The sequence below is a fragment of the Carassius auratus genome, unplaced genomic scaffold (assembly GCF_003368295.1).
Source record: "Carassius auratus strain Wakin unplaced genomic scaffold, ASM336829v1 scaf_tig00217328, whole genome shotgun sequence".
In the NCBI taxonomy this organism is placed as follows: domain Eukaryota; kingdom Metazoa; phylum Chordata; class Actinopteri; order Cypriniformes; family Cyprinidae; genus Carassius; species Carassius auratus.
In genome coordinates this window covers 50,446-74,234 of record NW_020529006.1, presented here as the reverse complement: position 1 = coordinate 74,234, position 23,789 = coordinate 50,446, and the positions used below count along the sequence as shown (strand labels likewise).

The 23,789-nt window shown below is 36.8% G+C and overlaps 1 protein-coding gene across 3 annotated transcripts in view; it reads left to right on the top strand.

The window, feature by feature from the left end:
• gnal (guanine nucleotide binding protein (G protein), alpha activating activity polypeptide, olfactory type) overlaps positions 1–23,789 on the top strand; it is a 194,932-nt gene that overhangs the window by 157,286 nt on the left and 13,857 nt on the right. For all 3 annotated transcript variants that reach the window (XM_026265285.1, XM_026265287.1, XM_026265286.1), the window contains one exon: positions 14,949–15,079. In XM_026265285.1, coding sequence (XP_026121070.1) covers positions 14,949–15,079 — 131 coding nt within the window. The remainder of the gene's footprint in view (positions 1–14,948; positions 15,080–23,789) is intronic.

Sequence of the window (23,789 nt, the reverse complement as noted above, 5' to 3'; positions counted from 1 at the left end):
TAGTCACATATATACGATCGGTATCATACAACGAACAAACCGATGAAGTTTGATCAAATTCAGGAAATGTATGTGGATGTTATTAGGCATTTCCTGTTTCTCACTTTTTGCCCTAATTTCAACGCCTCGCCACGGGCAAACCGTTCGAGATATCAAAAATCCCCTCGCAATTTTTCATCCCCAATGTCTTGAGATCATGTTCACCGAGTTTCGTGGCGAACGGGTTGTAAACCTCAGAGGAGTATTTCAAATTCCAGAGCATGCTTTTTTTAAACAGCCCTGAATAGCTGACTTCCTGTTGGGCGGAGCCTATGACATAAAGTGTGAAAGTTGTTTGGCTCAATGAGATCTATAAGTGTACCGAGTTTCATATAAATATATGCAAGTGTGTGTGAGCTATGGTTCATGATTTCTGACAGTGTTCCAGGGGGCGCTGTAGAGCCCCTGTGCCACGCCCGGGTCCCAGCCTCTGCAGCGTCCTGATGGCCGCAGATTCCAATGTGTGTGCCAATTTTCATGAGTTTTTGAGCATGTTAAGGCCCCCAAAAACCCCCGGAAGGTTTAATAAAAAATAAAAAAAATAATAATAAGAAGAATAATCCTTAGAAGAACAATAGGGCTCTTCGCCCCTTCGGGCTTGAGCCCTAAAAATGCACTTTGGAACAGACATCATTGTTCAAAAACGAAAAAGAAAGATCGGACTTATCTCCTATGGCAGAAGGCAACACGTACTGAGCTTTTTGGAAGTCTAACACGATTCCCGTCATCAGTAGAAAATCCATGCCTAAAATGATTGGCACAGTCAAATCAGTGTCTCTCATAATGAACAATGCCAGATCCACTTGCAATCCTTGAATTTCACCTCTCCAATTTACCTTTCCCAAAGCTGCCTGCTTCTGTCCATTGGCTAGCATGAAGGACTGTCCTTGGCACTGCTGGTACGGTTCTGTGTTACACAATTGCTTCCAACAGGATTCCTGGATAAGGGATAAAGTACTACCAGTATCCACCATGGCTGAGAAATATCTGTCTCTTATAACTATAGGAATATGAACAGTATTAATGTCTGGTCGTGTTGAATTTTGAGTGGATTGCACGGCTCTGGTATTAGCTATATGAGGTTTTCGTTGAGGTTCACGAGAGGTCTGTGTCCTCCTTTGTTCTTCACCATTCACCTGACTCCAGTATCTTTTAGACTCATCAAAATCTCGCTCTATCTGTGTGCCAATTTTTACCAGTTCCCCCACATCTCTCACAGTACCTCTCATCAGGCTTGCTAACCTTGGATTACAATTCCGTAGTATAGCTTGTACTACTTCTCTTTCAGTCATCTTCTTTTTCCATCTCATGCACAAAGCACGGTAGTGAAAGGCAAAGTCTCGAATATTTTCCTTGACTCCTTGTTTCCTTTCTAATAACTTTCTTGCAGCCACTTCTTCATAATCTTCACTCAGAAATGAGAGTAAGAAAGTTTCCTTAAACTGCTTCCAATTTCTGACATGCCTCCTTTCAGCCATCCACCAATCTTTAGCTGTTCCCTTCAATACAGTCGTTAGGGCAGCCAGGATCTCAGGGTCAGAAAGAGGACGAACATCTTCACCATCTTTCACAGGCTCTTCACATCTTTCAATAAACTTTACGGGATCTTCATCTTGAGTATTGCTAAAGTCAGGAAAATCAATTTTTACAGGAGGGTTGTATTGCATTGACGACTCATGTACTGTTATGGGACTAGTGAGCTTCAAATCCAGAGTTTTATCTCTAAGTGGGTAATGAGGAACTTAGACAGGGTTGTTTAGGAGTAGACATGTTCGACATAAGAGATTTAAATTTTTGATCAAGCTGGATATCTCTTCTTTTTAGACAGTCTACCACAGATCTTCCTAAATCTTGTATGGAGAATTCAAGCTTTTTCTTAATTCTGTCACATTCCCGTTCTACAAAATAATGCATTCTCTCTTCGATGGCTTTACATTTGATTTCCATCTCATCCTGAGAGACATATTCATCCACTCTCTGATGACAGTCTTCAACTCGACCTTCAAGTGACGTTATTCTTTCATCCAGTCGTTCATTAAAAGGTGTAACAGAGGCAATTGCTTGTCCTAGTTCTCTATCATCTTCAAGTGGAGGAGGGGGTGGTAAAGGAAAATTATCCAGATCCTTACTGGAGCGATCCTCCTCATCTTCCTCAGAGTCCAGGTACAAATCACTGAATGTATTGATTAGTTCTCTGAGCGGTTCTCTGTGAGCATTGAAGGACTCCGATGCAAAATCTAGGCTAGGAACGGCCCCATCCTCACCCAGAGCATTATGGCTTGTCATTCTGAATAAAGACTCAAAACACAGTAAAATATCAGTGAGTGAAGTTAATTAGTAGGTCCCGGTTCGGGCGCCATTATTTAACAAACTCGTACTTCTATGGTAAAAGTTTACTATAAATCTGAAAGTAATTTGGGGAGGGATCTACATACTAACTTTTCACAATCATTAAACTGTTTGATGTCAAAAAAAAAAAACAATAGAACAAAAAAAAATGATTTTCTTCATAGAGATATATTATGAAAAAACAACAACAGTGAAATGCACAATAATAAACCCAGAACAAATTAACATACCATAATCCAATAGTACAAATGACTCAACCAACAATTAAAAATACAATATCGCATTTAATATCGGATGTAATGAATGCAGGAATACTTAGGCTATATAACACAGTCCATAGTTGAAAGAGGAACTCTTCTAGACAATGTAGATGTACCCAATTATTCAATCCTTGGTAACAGTCCAGATCAAATTCAATACTCCACACAGCAATTCCAGAAAAACATTTATCCTCGTCAAGGTATATCCCATTTCGGTGACCCAAAGCAAAGCTGGTAAATTTATCCTTTCTATTTCCAACATGTACTGTACCATGAAATGGAAAAATGGACCATGGGTACAAAACAAGGGTAGGTAAAAGGAGTCCTTCTACAAACAAAATAATTAAATATTATTAAACCTCACCAACAATGAAATACAATTTATTCAGCCACCATTGAAAAAAATAACCTTACTTTGATCAAGCATAAAACGGTACGTTTCCCAATCAGGACATCAGTATGGGTTAGGTTACCAGAGGGAAGCCATGCTTTCCTCTTACCAAACAGTTCTCTCTTCTTCTACTTCTCACCTGTATTTAACCTTAGCATAAAGGAACAACAGTGTCCCCCAATGGTGGGTAGTAGAATAACACCATAAGTAACTTTGAAACTGTTACAACATGAACATGTATTTCAATGTACAGACAGTGTGTTATACTGTGAATTTCAACTTAAAACAAATAGGTTTTGAATCACGCTGCATATGTAGTTCAAACCACATTGTGCCTATCAGTGAAGATGCTTTAAGTATTTATTACTTTAACTTTAAGTTCAAACGGACATACCAAACACCATTTAAGAAAGTCATAATGAATGATAATTTCATCACACTCAAAATGTAAAGACAATAGTCAATAACATGCTATTTTACTATTCTGAGTGATTGCATTCATTTTAAAATAAAAAAATTGACTGTCTTGATTGACAAATGTTTTATGAGACAATGAAATATTTATAAAGACGATAAAGTGGTTATCTGTGTTTTTTTTAGCAATATTAATTTCTGAAACATTATGAAATAAAGTAATAACTTACTCATGCATCCTGTTCTTCGTTCGTCATGCTGGATTGATGATGTCAAGCCTAATATCCGTTGTAATTAAGTCAGATTGCGCAAAAGGTGTGCAAAGCTGAGCTCCTTGATTGCTGCGCTCTTGGCAGGTTATGATTGATTGAATGGTGAGCTCGCATCTGATTGGCTAAAGAGTACGAGTGACCCACGTTGGAGAAGCGCGCTGCCAGGAAAGTCTAAAAAAAACACACACACAAGTCCAAGGTGATTCAAACACAAAAAAGATGATTTGCACATTCAAAGTCACGTTAAACTCAGCGAAGTCGTGGCCTTGTGTTTAGAGAGTTTAACTCCTAACCCTTGGGTTGTGGGTTCGAGTCTTGGGCCGGCAATACCACGACATAGGTGCCCTTGAGCAAGGCACCGAACCCCGAACTGTTCCCCAGGCACCCTCAGCATAAATGGCTGCCCACTGCTCCAGGTGTGTGTTCACTGCTGTGTGTGTGCACTTTGGATGGGTTAAATGCAGAGCACAAATTCTGAGTATGGGTCACCATACTTAACTGAATGTCACATCACTTTATGAATTTTAAACATTCAAAACTTTTCATACATAGTGTACATTTGTGAATTGTTTTTCGTTTGTAAAATGTATTTTATGAATATGTATTTTTATTTTGTGCATGTGAATCAGTTTTTGTGAATATATATGTTTATTTCATGCATGTGAATTACGTTTCATGCGTGTGAATTTGGCTGTGCATGTGTGCATCGTGTTTTTTGTGTGAATTTTTATTGAGATCATTCTGGCTCCATACATATACCATATTTTCTACATTTCAATTATTTATAGCCTATATAATTTCTTCTTCATTTAAAATACATTTACAATGTACAATTAACAATGACTGGTAAGCTATACAAAGAGTGGGATAAAAATGTATACCTAATGTAGAAGAATCCGCCTCTTTTGCTGTGTCAACAACAAAAATACATTTTGTTTATTTAGCATATAGAACGAGAAGAGAGTCCACTCCCTCAATACTTTGCTATTCATGAATTACTAAAGTATAAAAAAATTCATTTAAATTATTGGTAACACTTTAGAATACTTTTTCTTACTTACTACATAACTAATAAGGAATTATTGAAGAACTAACAGGTGATTATTCATTAACACTTAACTCCCTACTGTAAACATCTAAGGAAGATGTAACTAATCAGTATGTAATATGATTTTATGATTATGTTAAGTAACAGTTAGCTAATCAATAACTAATGTATTCTGTCATACCTCCTGAAGAACTACTATTAATTATCTATTAGTTAGGGTTCAAGAAAAATAACTATGAAGTAACTACTAATGAACAGTTTTACACAATAACATTGAATTGTGACCCTTTCATATAAATGTTATTAGCAGTAGTAGTAGTAGTAGTATGAAAATGCAATATTAATAAATGCAATACATTTTATAGAGGTTTTGTCTGTGTAGTGAGTTGTTTTGTGAGTGTGTTCTGTAAGAAATCAGCTTCCAGTAGGAACCCCACCATGACTCCAGTGCCTTGCGATAACTTACCTTAGTTTTTATATTTTATAAACAGTACTGTATTTGTGCCTCATCTATGGAAGCATATGGGTAGCATTATTCAGTTTGGGATGTAATATGCAAAATGACAATGCAATATTTAAAATGGCAATGCATTTCTGTTTTTACATTTACATTTTCCAATACATTTGTGCAACGTTTGGTGCAAAATGAAAATGAAAATTAAATTACATAATTTTCATTTGCCATTTCCTACACCAGTTTTAATATGTAAAATGAATATTAATTTTAACGCTTTATAAGTTGCAAAATGATTAGACATGTCTAACATGTTCAAGCAAAAACTGTGGCAAAATGATCATTTAAATGCTATTTTTCTTAAATGCATTAACACTCAAAGTCAAGACACTTACAATTGCATTTTCATTTAATGTCCCGCAATGAATGTAGCAAAATTCAATGTCCACATTGAAAATGCATTTCGAGCCGATCACATCTCCGCCCCCTCCCCCCCTGTCAATCACTGCGTGAACAAGGCGGGGCTTACAGAAGGTCAGAGACTCAAATCTCAAGAAGAGGATACAAGTGAGAAAACATATACAAGACAGATGGTCCGGGTACGTTTTGATCATTTTGGTTTATGGCTTCAATATTTCATTCACACTTGTGGGCGGAGCTGAAACGCTGCTTTCATCTGATTGGTCGAATCGCTCCGCCTTCAGCTCGGTCTTTTTATTCTTTCAGGCAGAATAAGAGTCAGTGCGAGTGAAGTACTGCAATGTCTGAAACCACCACTCACTGTTAATTAGCATAATATTTGAATCAGATGTAGCTGGGCACATACTTTGTGCTGTCGAGACCTGCAAATTATTTCTAGGTTGTAGTATATGAATATTGTCCCACTGATAAATACAGTGCAAATAGTTCTCTCTCTTTGGATAAAAGTTAAGTGGAAATAAAAATCAATAATAGACTGAACAGTTCCATGTCTGTAACATTTACCACTCTCATCTTTTAAGTCATAAGTGTGTGTGTGACATTAATAAATAATTGTAAAAATGAATATAGTTAAATTTCTAAATAAAAATAGTAAAATTGGCTCTATGCTGCTCAGTGCTCATGCTGCTCAGTGCTCCTGTAGCCTACCCCAGAGAGCCCTCTCGCGGCTGTAGACGGTAATGTTTTCTCTTGGTCCTGAATAAATGCGACTTATAGTCCAGAGCAATTTATATATGTTTTTTTCCTCGTCATGGCGTATTTTTGGACTGATGCAACTTATACCGAAAAATACAGTTAACATTATTATTATTATTTATTATGAGAGTAATTGACACAGACTAGACCTTAAATGTTTCACCCAATTCAGCTCAGATCTTCAGACTCGTGTTGCTTGTATAACTGGCCAGACTTACCTGCCCAAAAAATCCTATTTAATTTTATTTCATAAATTTAACTATATTTATCTATATTTAACTATATTCTGTTATCCAAGGAGACAGAACTATTTGCACTGTATTTATTAGTGGGACAAATTAATATTCATACAATAATTTAATGGGGTCTCTTGCAGGTCTCAGCAGCACAAATTATGTGCCCAGCTACATCTGATTCAAATATTATGCTAATTAACAGTGAGCGGTGGTTTCAGACATTACAGTGCTTCACTCGCACTGACTCTTATTCTGCCTGAAAGAATAAAAAGACCAAGCTGAAAGAGAAGAGATTCGACCAATCAGATGAAAGCAGCGTTTCAGCTCCGCCCACAAGTGCGAATGAAATAATGAAACCATAAACCGAAATGATCAAAACGTACACGGGCCAACTATCTTGTCCATTTTCTCTCACTTGAGTTTCTTGACCTTCTGTAAGCTCCGCCTTGTTCACGCAGTGATTGACAGGGCGGGAGGGGGCGGAGACGTGATCGGCTCGAAATGCATTTTAAATGTGGACATTGAATTTTGCTACATTCATTGCGGGTCATTGAATGAAAATGCAATCGTAAGTGTCTTGCCTGTGAGTGTTAATGCATTTAAGAAAAGTAGCATTTAAATGATCATTTTGCCACAGTTTTTGCTTGAACATGTTAGACATATCTAATCATTTCTGTAATACATTTTAATTTTAATTTTGCAACTTATAAAGCGTTAAAATTAATATTCATTTTACATATTAAAACTGGTGTAGGAAATGGCAAATGAAAATTATGTAATTTAATTTTCATTTTCATTTTGCACCAAACGTTGCACAAATGTATTGGAAAATGTAAATGTAAATACAAAAATGCATTGCCATTTTACATATTGCATTGTCATTTTGCGTATTACATCCCAAATTGAATAATGCTACCCATATGCTTCCATCGGGCATATACCACATTACCATTGATTAAATTTCTGTATGTAAGGCAAAGCCTGAGGAAAAGTGAAAATACAGGTATCCAATTTGTAATTAATAAACAATTATAAAATAATTCTGCAGGACTTATTTTGAACCTGAAACAGTATTCTAAAGTGAAAACATACAGATAAATTGTTTTCAGTCATCCTCCTGAATAGCATAGCACGAGACATACCAAGAAGATCTGCAATAAAAAAAAAAAAAAAAAACTATTAGACTGGTAGTTGAAATTTAAATTCTTGGGCGTCTAAGTCCTGTTTCCAGCTCCACCTGACAGATACCTCCTCCATATTCCTCTGACGCTGTATGGCATTGCTCAGATTTGTAAGAGCAACCATGACATCTTCTGGCATATGTATCATTTAATCCAGGGCACTAATAAATGCTAGTTTCCGTCTACAAATAAACTATAGGTAGCCAATGTTCAGTGGCTGTCTCTCCAAGACATGAACCAAATGATTATGAAGTCATTGAAGAATGTAATACTGGAGAGATTACTAAATTAATAAGAAGAAGACAGAAACAGTATGTTATACTCTGAATTTCAACTTAAAACAAATAGGTTTTGAATCATGCTGCATATGTAGTTCAAACCACATTTTGCCTATCAGCGAAGTAAAGTGAAAACATAGGGAACCCATTAGTAGTTAATAATTATCAAATAATTCTGCAGGACTTATTTTGAACCTGAAACATTAGGCCTATTTTGAAGTGAAAATGTTGAGAATCCATTAGTAATTAATAAAGAATTATCAGATAATTCTGCAGGACTTAGTTAGAACCTGAAATAGAATTCTAAAGTGACCCTATTAGTAAATAATAATAAACTACATCATTTTGACTAAAATCTGTTTATTTCAGATGAGAACATTTCTTAATACAGCATATATCATTCAATTTTAACATGTATACTGCCCACATTTTAACTAATTTAACAAACATTTCATAATCAAAAGTTAAACATTTAGAAGCAAACAAAATCCATATTTCATTTCCAATGTAAGCTAATAAGTGGGCTGTAACAAATTGCTACTGTAGTAGTACTTCATACTTGTCCTTTTACTCAAGTAATTTTCGAAATGAATAGGCCCACTTATAATTTTACTGGAGTAATATTTTATTGGGGTATCTGTACTTTTACTCAAGTACTTGTGGGCCACAGCCTGATTATTATAGTGATTATTTGCGTATAACTGTTCAGTAGTAGTTATTTCATAGTTATTTTTCTTGAACCTTAACTAGTAGATATTTAATAGTAGTTCTTCAGGAGGTATCGGAATATATTAGTTACTGATTAGCTAACTGTTACTTAACACAATCATAAAATTATATTACATACTGATTTGTTAACACATCTTTCTTAGTAGTTAACAGTAGTGAGTTAAGTGTTAATGAATAATCACCTGCTAGTTCTTCAATAATTAAGTTGGCTTGAGAAAGCCAACTTACTGAAATCCTATTTAAACTTCTTCTTCTTCTTCTTCTTCTGCTTCTTCTTCTTTTTCTGGCCGCAAAATTTTTGGACACTAACTCCTCCTAAACCGTTCAAGCTACATACTCCAAACTCGGGTCAGACCTTCATACTGTTCTGACTTGGTGTGCTATATGGTTTGAGTTACGGTTTTCTTAAAAATTTATATTAAAAAGTCATAAAAATCCCATAGACTTTCATTGACAGGATGTTCAGATGACCCAAGCTCCAAATCCCATTAGACTCAATCAAGCTTTGATGCTAATCAATTTAAACTCATTCAAACTCATCTAATCTATCTATCTATCTATCTATCTGATTATTTCTATCTATCTATCTATCTATCTATCTATCTATCCTAATAATATGCTAATCATGCTAAAATCATGCTAAAATCATGCTAGCAACATGTTAGTCGCATGTTAATCATGTTAGAAACATGTAAACAACATGCTAGCAACATGTTAATCTTGCTAGAAACATGTTAGGGCAATGTTAATCATGCTAGAAACATGCTAGCATAATGCTAATCATGCTAAAATCATGTTAGCAACATGTTAGTCACATGGTAGAAACATGCTAGCAACATGCTAATCATGCTAAAATCATGCTAGCAACATGCTAGTCGCATGCTAGTCATGCTAGAAACATGATAACAACATGTTAATCATGGTAGCAACATGCTAGTCGCATGCTAGTCATGCTAGAAACATGTTAACAAAATGCTAGCAACATGTTAATCATGTTAGATAAATGCTAGCAAAACATGCTAGCAAACATTCTAATCATGCTAGAAACATGCTATCAACATGCTAATCATGGTAAAATCATGCTAGAACATGCTAGTCATGCTAGAAACATGCTAACAACATGCTAATCATGCTAGAACCATGCTTGTCGCATGGTAGTCATGTTAGAAACATGTTAACAACATGCTAATCATGCTAAAATCATTCTAGCAACATGCTAGTCTCATGCTAATAATGCTAGAAACATGCTAGCAACATGCTAATCATGCTAGAGAAATGCTAGCGACATGCTACCAACATGCTAATCATGCTAAAATCATGCTAGCAACATGCTAGTCGAATGCTAATCATGCTATAAACATTCTAGCAACATGCTTATCATGCTAGTCGAATGCTAATCATGCTAGAAACATGATAGCAACATGTTAATCATGCTAAAATCATGCTTCTTCTTCTTCTTCTTCTTCTTCTTCTTTTTCTTATTTTTCTGACCGCAACATTTTTGGACACTAACTCCTCCTAGACCGTTCAAGCTACATACTCTAAACTCGGGTCAGACCTTCATACTGATCTGACTTGGTGTGCTATATGGTTTGAGTTATGGTTATCTTAAAAATTTATATTAAAAAGTCATAAAAATCCCATAGACTTTCATTGACAGGATGTTCAGATGACCCAAGCTCCAAATCCCATTAGACTCAATCAAGCTTTGATGCTAATCAATTTAAACTCATTCAAACTCATCTATCTATCTATCTATCTATCTGACTATTTCTATCTATCTATCTATCTATCTATCTATCTATCTATCCTAATAATATGCCAATCATGCTAAAATCATGCTAGTCGCATGTTAGTCATGCTAGAAACATGCTAGCAACATGTTAATCATGCTAGAAACATGCTAATCATGCTTAAATCATGCTAGCAACATGTTAGTCGCATGTTAATCATGCCACAAACATGTAAACAACATGCTAGCAACATGTTAATAATGCTAGAAACATGCTAGCGACATGCTAATCATGCTAGAAACATGCTAGCATCATGCTAATCATGCTAAAATAATGCTAACAACATGCTAGTCAAATGCTAGAAACCTGCTAGCAACATGCTAATCATGCTAGCAACATGCTAGTCGCATGCTAGTAATGCTAGAAACATGCTAGCAACATGCTAGCAACATGCTAATCATGTTAGATAAATGCTAGCGACATGTTAACAAACATTCTAATCATGCTACAAACATACTAGCAACATGTTAATCATGCTAGTCTAATGCTAAACATGCTAAAATCATACTAGAAACATGCTAACAACATGCTATTCATGTTAGAAACAGGCTAGCAACATTCTAATCATGCTAGAAGCATGTTAGCAACATGCTATTCATGGTAGAAACATGATAGCAACATGCTAATAATGCTAAAAACATGCTAGCAAAATGCTAGTCGCATGCTAGTCATGCTAGAAAAATGCTAATCATGCTAACAACATGCTAGCGACATGCTACTAACTTGCTAATCATGCTAGCTACATGGCTAGTCACTTGTTAATTGTGTTAGCGACATGCTAGCAACATGCTAATCATGCTAGAAACATGCTAGTCACATGCTAATCATGTTAGAAAAATGCTAATCATTCTAACAACTTGTTAGTCTCATACTAATCATACTAGAAACATGCTAGAGACATGTTAGTAACTTCCTAATAATGCTAGCGAGATGGCTAGTCACTTGCTAATTATGCTAGCGACATGCTAGATACCTTGCTAATCATGCTAAGTGCATGCTAGTCACTTGCTAATCATACTAGCAACATGCTAGCAACTTTGCTAATCATGCTAATGACGGTAGTCACTTGCTTGCTAGCAATATGTTAATCAATGTCTTTTTTAAACTTAAACTTAAATCTTTTTAAACTTTTCACATTTTCAAACTTTGTAAACTTTTCAAACTTTTCAAACTTTCTGGTCAGGCTTTCGGTCTTGACAAACTTTTTTATCTAGTTCCTTATTAGTTATGTAGTAAGTAAGAAACAGTATTCTAAAGTGTTACCAAATTATTGCATGGTCTGTTTGAATACTCGATTCAGATTGGCACGGGTAGTTCCAAGTCAGTTTAATCACCATACTATATTAATGAGTTGCTTTAATTGATGCGCACACACACATAACACTCACGCATAAACACAGAGAGGGGAGCGAGAGTGAAGATCACTACATTATATTTCTCAGCAAGGAGGGTGTAAAATCGCTGTTTTTGAAGTAACTAAATGGCTTCATTTGTTTGTCTCTCTCTCTCTGGATCAATCGATAATTCATTCAAATAAATGCTATAATTCATTCAAATAAATTTGGTCTTACCAAACTCTTTATCTGATTTGAAGTAGGTAACTAATAAGTCGTAACTGATGAAAATAACTGTAATTTTTACTCCCTCCTGTTAAATGTTGCACTGCAAACATCATAAACATGCAAACAGAGATATCATATTTTAAAATTCTGGCAGTTTAATGCCTACAAAAACAGCTGGTTGGGACTACAATGAGTTACTTTTAGTATACTAATAGATGACATTACTGTTCATGGTCAGACCTATCCACAATATTTCTGAACTCTAAACTGAATCCATGAAGTCTGAACTTTTGTTAGCAGATAACGGAGTCATTGAGTTTCAGTAACTCATTTGGTAAAATAATCAGGCTTTGAAATACACAAAAGCTTGAGTGGTCACATGGAAAATCACAATAAAGATGTAAAACAGAAACAAAGTTGGTATCCAATATGATGTTTATTTAAAAGCAGGTGTGCAAATGTGTAAATAAAAAAAAAAAAAGCATAAAAGTTTAATATAAAGTCTAAAATTGAGACTACAGCTGTAGCAAAAGCCTTCTCATAAAATATTTACATTACAGAGTTACATCAGTAAATGCATAAAATGATTATTTATATAAACAGGAGTTATATATATATATATATATATATATATATATATATATATATATATATATATATATATATATATATTAAATGCAGTAAATATAGATGGATACAAAAAAAACATCATAAACAGCCTTTAAAGGTGTGGTTAATTGCAATTTCACTTTTTTTTTTTTTTTTATATCTGTAAAGTTACTAAGCTGAAATTTCAAAGCAAACGGAGATATCGTCTTTGAAATTCTGGCAGTGTAATGCCTACGAAAACAGCTGGTAGAGACTACAATGAGTTTCTTCATTGGTTCGTGACATAACAAACCCAGATAAAACCCACTCTCAGGCAGCAAAGGCAGCAAAGGGGGCGAGGCCATGCTGCGTTGCTTTAGAGAAGAGGAAGAGAAAATTAGAGGTGCATGTAAAAATTTATTCATATATGAATCACAATTCTGTCTTCTAATGATTCTAATGGATTCACAAATTTCAAAATCAATGTTCTAAAGCAGCGGTCCCCAACCCCCGGGCCGTGGACCAGTACCAGTCCGTGTGTCATTTGGTACCGCACAAGAAAGAATAAATAACTTACATTACAGATGCAGTCGGTAACTTTTGGCGCTCGCGTCTGACGGAAGTACAATTGTAGCCACTTCTCTCTGTTTACATCTATGGCGAGTCACGCAGGTACTCTGCTACTCTGCAGCGTTGCCGACCCCAACCAACCTGACTAAAATAGTCAGAATATAAACACTTATTATAGGTGTAACTTAGTGATTTAGGATAAGACAAAAACACGGTTTGGAAAATGGATTCATGGTGTACTCGCTCATTATATATTATCCATGTTATGTTGTTGGTGTGATGTTACGAGGACGCTGCTAATAAAGTTGCATACGAATACACGATGGATTCATGTTTGTTATTATATTTACAATATACCACAGTTTTTATCCCAGACGCATCATTTTATTTTGGTGCATTTATCCGTCACACCTTAAAGCCCAGTCCGTGAAGATGTTGTCTGACAATAAACCGGTCCTTGGTGCTAAAAGGTTGGGGACCACTGTTCTAAAGCAGCAGTTGCTAAAACCGTTCCTCACGTCCCCCTTTTCTGCATCTCTCTCTTTTTCTCTCTCATTCAGCTCTGCTTCATCAATAAACGGTTACAATTATACATTTATTTTTGCATCGCTATGAGAAGCGTTAAACATGGATGAGCATGCAGTTGGCATACTTTATTAAAGCTTTAATCAGGGTAAACGCAAATATTAAAAGCTGACATAAGCAGTAGCATTTACAAATAACAGTGTATCTAAAAGTATGAGACAACAACAAACAAAAAATATTAAATGCTGTGCTTGTACATTTTCTGCACGATCCTTTTCAATAATATCATCTGCTTCTCAATCGGGCTCAAATTGCTAACCGATATTAATTACATCATTGTTTTCAAAACAACTGGAGCACATGCAGGTGAGGGGCGGGACATTTATACACATGCTAGAGGCGATTTAGCCAATCGCAGCACACTGGGCTAGCTAACCAATAAGTGCCCAATGCCTGTTTCTGAAGGAGGGCTTCATAAAATAAGGAAATTATCAGTCCATTTCTCAGAGAGTGGACAGAGCTGTGTGGATTTTTTTTTTTTTTTACAAAACAGTGAACCACCCCAGGCTGGCAAATGACCATGGTATAAGTGGAATAATGCTCGGGTAGCTGTCCATTAAACCATTTTAATGCACTTTGCAGATGCAACTGCTTAGCATCATGTGGTTCTTTACCTCCATAAGGTGCATTAATATTGTTTAATGCACAGCTAATCATGCATTATACCTTAAATAATTTAGACTTAGCTTACTCGTTAAAATAATAAGATAATACAAATAAAATGAGAAAATGTTTTATTAATAGCTCTGGCAAAAATGATTGGATCTGGTCCAAACTCTGCCTATGCCTATATGGTCATGATCATGATATCATGATACACAATTTCATACTGTGATGTTTTTGTTCATTGCACCCATTCCTAATTATTGCATACATTTTATTTTTAAGTCAGATGACAGGTGGCACCTTTAAATATTAAAGTGCAATCTCAAGAATGGCTCAAAGCTGCAGCTGAACATCTCTAAATAAAAATGTCAGCGGATATAGAAATAAAGACATGTCTCACTTTGTGTTTTCAAACAGGTTTTTAAGGACCATCTCAGTGATCTTATTTCTGAACAAACAGGACATGCTGGCAGAAAAGATCCTGGCAGGAAAATCCAAACTTGAAGATTATTTCCCAGAGTATGCTCGCTACACTCTTCCTCCTGAAGGTATAGACCTGTATATGATCATAATATACTTATAAACAAGATATTATTTGTGCATTCCAGGGAATTTTTTATGGGATATGTTAATTAAATCAGAGATATACTTGTGATATCAATTTAAACATTACAATTTTAAAACTTTTGTCATTTTCATGACAGACAGAATTAGAGTATGAATGGGAAAATATTTCCTCGGGCTGGCGGGAATTGTAGGTGTGTGGAGTGAATGTACAACGATCTCTCCAACCTCAATACCATAACTGAGGTGCCCTTGAGCAGGGCAATGAACCCCCAACTGCTCCACGTGCGCCACAGCATAAATGGCTGCCCACTGCTCCCACTGCTATGTGTGTGCTTTGAATGGGATTGGCTATCTTATCTACACTGGAACTAACCTCTTATACTTAATTAAACCCTAAGCTTAGCCTTAGTAGTTGTTAGCACGTACTGATAGATAACATTACTGTTCATGGTCGGACCTATCCATGATATATCTGAACTCTAAACTGAATCCATGAAGTCTGAACTTTTGTTAGCAGATAACATAGTCATTGAGTCTCAGTAACTCATTTGGTAAAATAATCAGGCTTTGAAACACACAAAAGCTTGAGTAGTCACATGGAAAATCACAATGAAGATGTAAAACAGAAACAAAGTTGGTATCCAATATTATGTTTATTTAAAAGCAGGTGTGCAAATGTGTAAATAAATAAAAAAAGCATAAAAGTTTTTAATAAAAAGTCTAAAATTGAGACTACAGCTGTAGCAAAAGCCTCCTCATAAAACATTTGAAGCCAGAGTTACATCAGTAAATGCATAAAATGATTTTATATATATATATATATATATATATATATATATATATATATATATATATATATATATTAAATGCAGTAAATAGGACGGATACACAACAAACCCCACATTTGCATAAACATTTCCATAAATAGGTAAAATTATGGAGGTAAATCAGTAGCTAAACATATAAAATATTTAGCATTATTTGTCTACCAGATAATACCTGAATGGCAAAATGAATGCAGTGTCTTAAAATCCTGTCAAAGCTAAAGATATTCAGTGAAAACAGTTTGCAGTGTTTTACAAATAACTGTTTCATATGCATAAAACACAAATGTCTTTCTTTGCAAACGTGATGGCTGGTGTTGTGCATTGGTCGGGCATTGACCAATAAAATGTTTTCATTTGCACCCGGGCTCTGCTCTCTCACATCTGCATATGCAAGTACACAAGTGAGTTTTGCAACAGGAATATTCAATTCAATTCAAGTTTATTTGTATAGTGCTTTTTACAAAACAAATCGTTACAAAGCAACTTTACAGAAAATTATGTTTATACTGCAAAAGGAGTAGCAAAAGCAACAGCACTAGGATTTGAACTTTTACTGCCAGATCTGAGAGTTTGTAAGTACCGACTTGACGTTGTGCAGCGAAGCTGAAGTGCAAAAGTAAATGTTGTAAACATTTGTGTATGTAATTTTCTTTGTGTGAATGTCATTCTACACATTTGTGACTATTAATCAACTATCTTCCAATACAAAACATTGTGTTTTGAACATTGTCTTTGTGTGCAAATTGAAAGATTCAGCTTTTCACATCAGAGCTGTTAGTGTAAATTTAAACTTTCAACTACAAATATTGATATGACAAGTTCTCACATTCAGATTTTCAACCTCTCGAGTTTTGCTACTGTTTTAGCTTTATATAAAATCCTTTTCATTAAAAAATTTTTATGGTAACCCATACTCAGAATTTGTTCTCTGCATTTATCCTATCTTAGTGCACATACAAAGCAGTGAGAAGTAAACACAAACACACACCCGCAGGAGTTGGCAGCCATTTGGCACCTGGGGAGCAATTTGGAGTTCAGTGCCTTGCTCAAGGGCATAGGGTACGCCTCTAGCACCCACGGAATTGGTGCCTATGCCGTGTGAAATTGCTGAATACCCACAGCAAAATGACATAATTATTGGTAGGATTCAAACTAATTGTTGAGTAATGATGTCAAAATGTTTTAATTTAATATTTATGAAGCGCTGAAAAAAAATTTAACGCATATGGGTTTCTAACCGATCGTAATTTAAAGCTTAGTGTACATAAATTTTTTCAAAGAAGCTGTCAATATGTTTAACATGATTTTATGTCTAGGCTCCGTTTTTCTAACTTAAGATGTTTAAGTAATTATTCATTCATCTAGAGATGAACAGTTAATGGAGATCGCATACAAAAGCCCAAAATTCACAAGAGTGATGATCACTAAGAAAGACATGATCTGAGAGAAACGCCAATGTCCTCTCTGAGATCTAAGTTCTGTAGTGTGAAATGTGTTCACCAGTGAATGTTCACTGGAACAGACGTTGCGAACAACAGACATTAAAGTGCTGTGAAAAGAACTTCAGTCTGACAATGATAGTCATGTTTGGGTGGCATAACGCTTCACAACTACAAAGTGTCACCATAAGTTTTTGTCTTCGTTTGGAGCACTCCACCCTGTTTTTAAACATGAGAACATTCACAGACATTTTTACCTTAAAGTGCTAAGCTTCCAGTGTCAGATGCTTCCTGTAGTTTTAACTGTGAAAGAAAGTTGTCCGTTATGCTTGAAATTTGAAACTGGTATTAGGAAAACACTTACTTCGGCATTAAAACAATGTTCATACAGGCATTAAGGGCATTCAATGAAACATTTACATCATAGGGAACAAAACCAGTAATATACAAAGCAATACAAAACATACACAAAAATGTGATGAAAATCATACTAATAATGAAAAAAACTATTTTCAAAAATTTAATTAAGTACATTTTAATCTGAGTTTTGAACTGAAAAATAGAATCCAACTGGCGTGTACAGTATATGTAATGGAAATGAATTCCAAGGTTTTGGCTCTACAGGTGCATCTCAATAAATTATAATGTCATAGAAAAGTTCATTCATTGCAGCAATTCAACTCAAATTGCGAAACTCATGTATTATATGAATTCTGGTTGTCTTTGGAAAGAAGACCCTTTTGACTTTACTTTTCATCATCCAAGAGTTGATAATGCTCAAAAAGATTAAAAGTTATAGACACTGAAGTGCCTTGAAAAAATTGTACCATGTACGATTTTTATTTTTTTATTTATTTATTTATTTTATATAAAAATACATTAAATCAGTCCTGGAGCAATCTAGAAGTAATGGGTTGAAAGTCACATGTCACATGAGTTTCTATTTCAAATTTAGAAGAAGAAAAACATGAAACATGATTCCTGCAACCATTTCTCTGATACTACAGTATGTATAGTCCCCCCCACCCCTCCAAATATAAAAAAAAATATTTAACTGTACTGAAGGATTCTACAAACTATTTTAGTCATTAAACATACCGCTGCATAGTTTTTCAATTATAAAAGAAAAGAAAAAAATGTTTATGTATGCCAATTACAGTACATCCTGAGATTGCTAGAAATACAGCATTTACAATGATTTCTGCTCATATTAGGGCTTGCATAGACTAGTCAAGTAGTCGAGTGATCGACTACTTTAACCACTTGTCGACGCTGTCGGAAACAATCGACTAGTCAAGCATGCATTAATTGCATCTGAAAATGACTTTGTGCAGCTCATTCACATGCGCGCTCTGGCGCAAATACGCCTCTCGCGATGCTCAGCTGTGAACGATTTAAAAATGGGTGCGTTCGACTTGAAGCACAACCTCAGGCGGTGGTATTATTGAGACGCTCTTTTGTTGTTCTGTTTTCTTTCAGGATCAAAAATACAACAAATGAAAGCGTTTATCTGTATTTCTGACTGATGAGAACTATGCATATACATTCATAAATCAGTCAATTTTGTGTTTTATTATGAGATATTTTATTCTCGTGATCAGTGACTCAAGCACTGATGGACCAAAGAGCACGTATTTCGACATTTGCAGTAAAAACGTGAAATATAAATTCCCAGAAAATTCATTTAATACCAATATATTGAAACGTCTGTTTATATACTCCATTAATAAAGGAGTCCAGACATTGGAAAAATATCAGCGTTTTATATTTAATATGAGGGAAATAGACATGCATGCATGCGTGAAACAAAAAATATTTAACTTTTAGGTAGCAAAATATGTTTTAGTAATTCTGTCAATTACACTAAGGTTATTACATTGTCTGCTATATATTTGCTTCTTATTTATTAAATGCAGGCAATTGATTGATAAAACATTGATCAAAATTAAGAGTAAAATGTATAAAAAACGAATATCTTTTAATATATCTTTCCATAAATAACTTCTGTATGACCTGGCAATAAAAGTGTGTCTAATGTGATTGGCTTAACTGATTTGATTTCGGGTGCGGGTCGGGTGTCGGCTCTGTTTTAAGCGGGTCGGCTCGGTGCGGATTTTAATTAGTGCTGCTGTCGGAATACGGGTCGGATGAGGTTTTAAGCACTGCGGGTACGGGCGGGTGCGGATTTACAAAATCGGACCCGTGCAGCTCTCTGACATACAGTACACAGAACTGTAAAGGTACATCAACCCGTCAAAATAAAAGTCCGGTTAAAGACTATTGTTCAGCAGAATGTACATAGCCTACCACTAAAAAAAAAATCAAACATTATTTTATTTTTTTAAGGTTTAATCACACAACATTTCTTCCATGTTTTATTTTTAATAGTAAATCCCTTTTGTTTAACAGAAAGTTAAGTTAATTTTCAATAATTAAAAGATAAATTAAATGTTAATTTTATTTTATAATTAATGTTTTATGTGCATCTCAGAAAATGCTTTATTTAAAACCCCAACTGAATGGCACTTAAATGCACTTAATTCATCTGTCAACTTTATTGTCATTGTTCACAGTACAAGTACAGACAGAGAAACAATGGGTAATAATTAAATGTTTATTTTTGATGTATGCATTGCATTCTATGCATTTAAAAAATAAAAAATAAAACATTTCTAAAAAAGGAAACTTATTTGTTCATTTTAAGAGGCCTATGATGGTCACGGAGGGACCGTACATTCAACATGGACGTTAATACGCACAAACACACACCGAGACTGTTTGGTGATACAAGAGTTTATTGTAATTATTGATCAGAGAGTGAATAAAATACCTGCAACCCTCAGGCCACACTCTCCACTGCAGAAACAAACACAGACTACTTTCCATTACAAAGACATTCACATTTATACATTTAAACCCCCATGCTCAATTAATACATGGTAGATTCCCACCCTAAGCAGAACCAATAATTCCTGCCATTGTTTCTTACCAGGACTCTAAAAATCACGGGACAAACGCTACACGGGAACAATACACAGGTATTTCATTCACTCTCTGATCAATAATTACAATAAACTCTTGTATCACCAAACAGACTTTGTGTGTTTGTTTGTGCGTATGTGTGCATATTAACATCCCTCCGTGACCGTCACAAGACCCAGGAGTCTTTATTTTCTCTTGCTTAATTAATATTGCACTTTAATTAAGCAAAAACACATTTTATCCGATTACTCGATTTATCGATGGAATTTTTGGTAGAATACTCGATTACTAAAATATTCGATAGCTACAGCCCTAGTCTATAGCATTTCATAATTATTTGTACAATAATATTTAATTTAACCTGCTTCATATCTTTATTATTTAATGCAAAAGAGATTTATTAAAACAAGTTTATGAGAGTTATGTGTACTTTGTAATCTTGATAAAGGACAACTAATGATCAAGCGATTTGGAACAACAATTTTTAATGCGCAATCCCATACTGTAACAAAAAAGAAATGTGCTCTATTACTATTCATATTCAAGTGTGGAAAATGATTAATGCGCATGCATGACAGGGAAGCACCCTTGCGATCCCTTGAATTTTTTCCTGAAAATGAAATAACTTAAAATTGGCGAGCCGCCAAGGAAGGATATTAGATCTGAGAACCAGACTCTGATCGGCCAATGAGGCGCTATCAGTAAGAGGCGAGACCCCTGTTGACGGAACCTTGGCCAGGACTCCCGGGAGCAGAGCAATCGGAGGAAAGACGTAAAGACGCAGCCTGGGTCATGCATGGGCCATAGCGTCCAGACCCAGGGGAGCTGGATGAGTCAGAGAGAAGAAGAGGGTACATTGTGCTGTCTCCTGTGTAGCAAAGAGGTCCACCTCTGCTTCGTAAAATCTTTCCCGGATTTGACTCACTACTTCTTGGTGGAATTTCCATTCCCCCGTGTGTCACTGCTTGTCTGGACAGCAAATCTGCTCCCACATTCATATGCCCAGAAATGTAAATCGCCAGGGACAGGAACTTGTTCTGTACCCAAAGCAGAACCTGCTGCGCTAACTTGTTCAAGCTGCACGAACGCAGTTAGCCCTGGCGATTTATGTAAGAGACTACAGATGTGTTGTCCACCCGCACTAGGACATGGTAGCCTCTCAACTGCCGGAAGAAGTATTTCAGGGCCAGAAATACAGCCTTCTTTTCGAGGCAATTGATGTGCCATTAGAGAAGATGACCTCTCCAGATCCCTTGGGCTGGATGGCCATTTAAGACCTAAAACTTTCTGAAAGTGATGAACAGTGACTTTCTGGCCTAGCCAAGATGTTTTTTAGGGTTTTTAGAATGGAATCTATGCGTGCAGTAGACAGCTGTGCCCGTATCATGACCGAATCCCATACCACCCCCAAATAAGTTTTCCTCTTAGCAGTAGAGAGAATGCTTTTCTTGGCGTTGAGTCTCAACCCCAGAGATTCGAGATCAGCTAGAAGGACATCCAGATGTCGAAGCACTAGCTCCTGAGACTGAGCCAAAACCAGCCAGTCATCTATGTAGTTCAAAATGCGGATGCCCTGGAGTCGTAGGCCAGAGCTGTATCCACGCATTTTGTGTATGTGCGGGGTGACAAGGCTAGGCCGAATGGAAGAACCCGATACTGGTAAGCTTCACCCCCTAAAGCGAACCTCAGGAACTTCTTGTGATGTGGCAAGTTCTTAATGTGAAAATAAGAGAGATCGATAGTCACGAACCAATCGCCTAACTGGATCTGAGACACAATCATCTTGCTTGTCGGCATTTTGAACTTGTATGTTCTGAGGTAGCGGTTCAACACACGAAGATCTAAAATTTGACGCCGGCTGTAATAGCCTGCCTGTCTGTCTGGCAGGGGAACATGTTCTATGGCCCCTTTATCCAGCGGCATTTGCAATTCCTGTGTCAACAAATGTGCTCGTTCCGGTTTCACGGAAATGGATACCATGCCGTTGAAACGCGAAGGACGAAATACAAACTGAATCCTGTAGCCCTTCGCTACAGTCTTTTCTACCCATGGGGAGATATTTGGCAGTAGCTTCCACGCTGCCAGTTTCTTCGAAAGGGGCACTAATTTTGACACTTCTTTTTGTTGGGGGGGATGTTAGATGTCAGGTGTCCTGAAATGTGGCAGGAAGCAACCGAGCATTTAACATTTCCCTGGGGGTGCCAGGAAGGAGCATCTACTTTCTGATAGAACTTTTCTTCGACTCTCGCTGCAGAGAGACCAGATTGGGTCGGTTTGGGTGGCCAACAGCCCTGACGCCTGAGCACGTGTCTCTTGGCCTCCCTGAACCTAGTGACAACTGTATTCATGGAATCGCCAAATAGGCCAGAAGGACCAGCTTGACCGGCTGCTTGAAATGCCTTCCCCACCAGAGATGATGTTACTCTACCCGGCTTGGTGGGGAGAGTTGGCTTTTTAAGTGAGGATGAACTTCCAGGGGAGAGATAGCCCGCAAGCGTCTCCTCGGCCTGAGGCATCGCCACATATCCCTGCGCCTTAGTGCCCACGATAGTCTAATAAATTGACGTCATGGGAACAACAATATGTGAAGAATAAGGCTTATTCCATGAACGGGATAACTCATCATGGAGATCTGGGAAAAAGGGGAGAGATCGATGTTGGGATGTCCCCCCCGGCCACCTGACAAAAATCTGTCATCTAACCTAAAGTGCTTAGGGTTCTCTTCCTCTTGTGGCCAGTCTAACTTAAGCCTGGCCACCGTGTTAGTCACAACCTTGAGAAGCTCCCCAACATTTTGTCATCGCGCAAGGAGCGCTCAGAGGCGGCGCTCTCTGTCTCCATATCACCAGAGGCAAGAGAACCTGCGTCCTCGTCTCCTTCTGAAGAAGTGCCAGGGTGCGCTTCAGCAGCGGGGGCGGGGACTTTGCGATCAGGGGAGAGCACAAGAGAGAGAGGACACTCGCGCACTCCTCGTCTCTCAGCTAGCTCGATGCGTTAGCCCTATGATCTTAATGAGGATGCGGAGGCTCGCCCCTCACTAAAGAAAGCAAGCCTCGAGCGGAGCACCCTTTTCAATTCACAGTGCTCACACTCTGCGTCCTCGAGAGCAGCGATCGCATGCTCTTCCCCAAGGCACTCTAAACAATAATCATGCAAATCATCGTCTGGGATAACTTGTGCACAAGGTGGCAAGAATCTCCTGACTGCGCCATTTCTTTTTTTAAACTAGACAGTGACACATACACACACAAAGCGGTCTCGAAGACAAAGAAACCTGAGGATGTTTCCGTTTGACGTCTATTTATTACCTGCAGGTGCACGTAATCAATGACGTTTTCACCGAGGTTATTTAAGCCAATTCTTGCTGTGTTTGACACGCGTGCTTCGCAACCGGTCGAACAAATAATGTTCTCATTAGCGCTATTGAGCGCAGCATCGAGAGT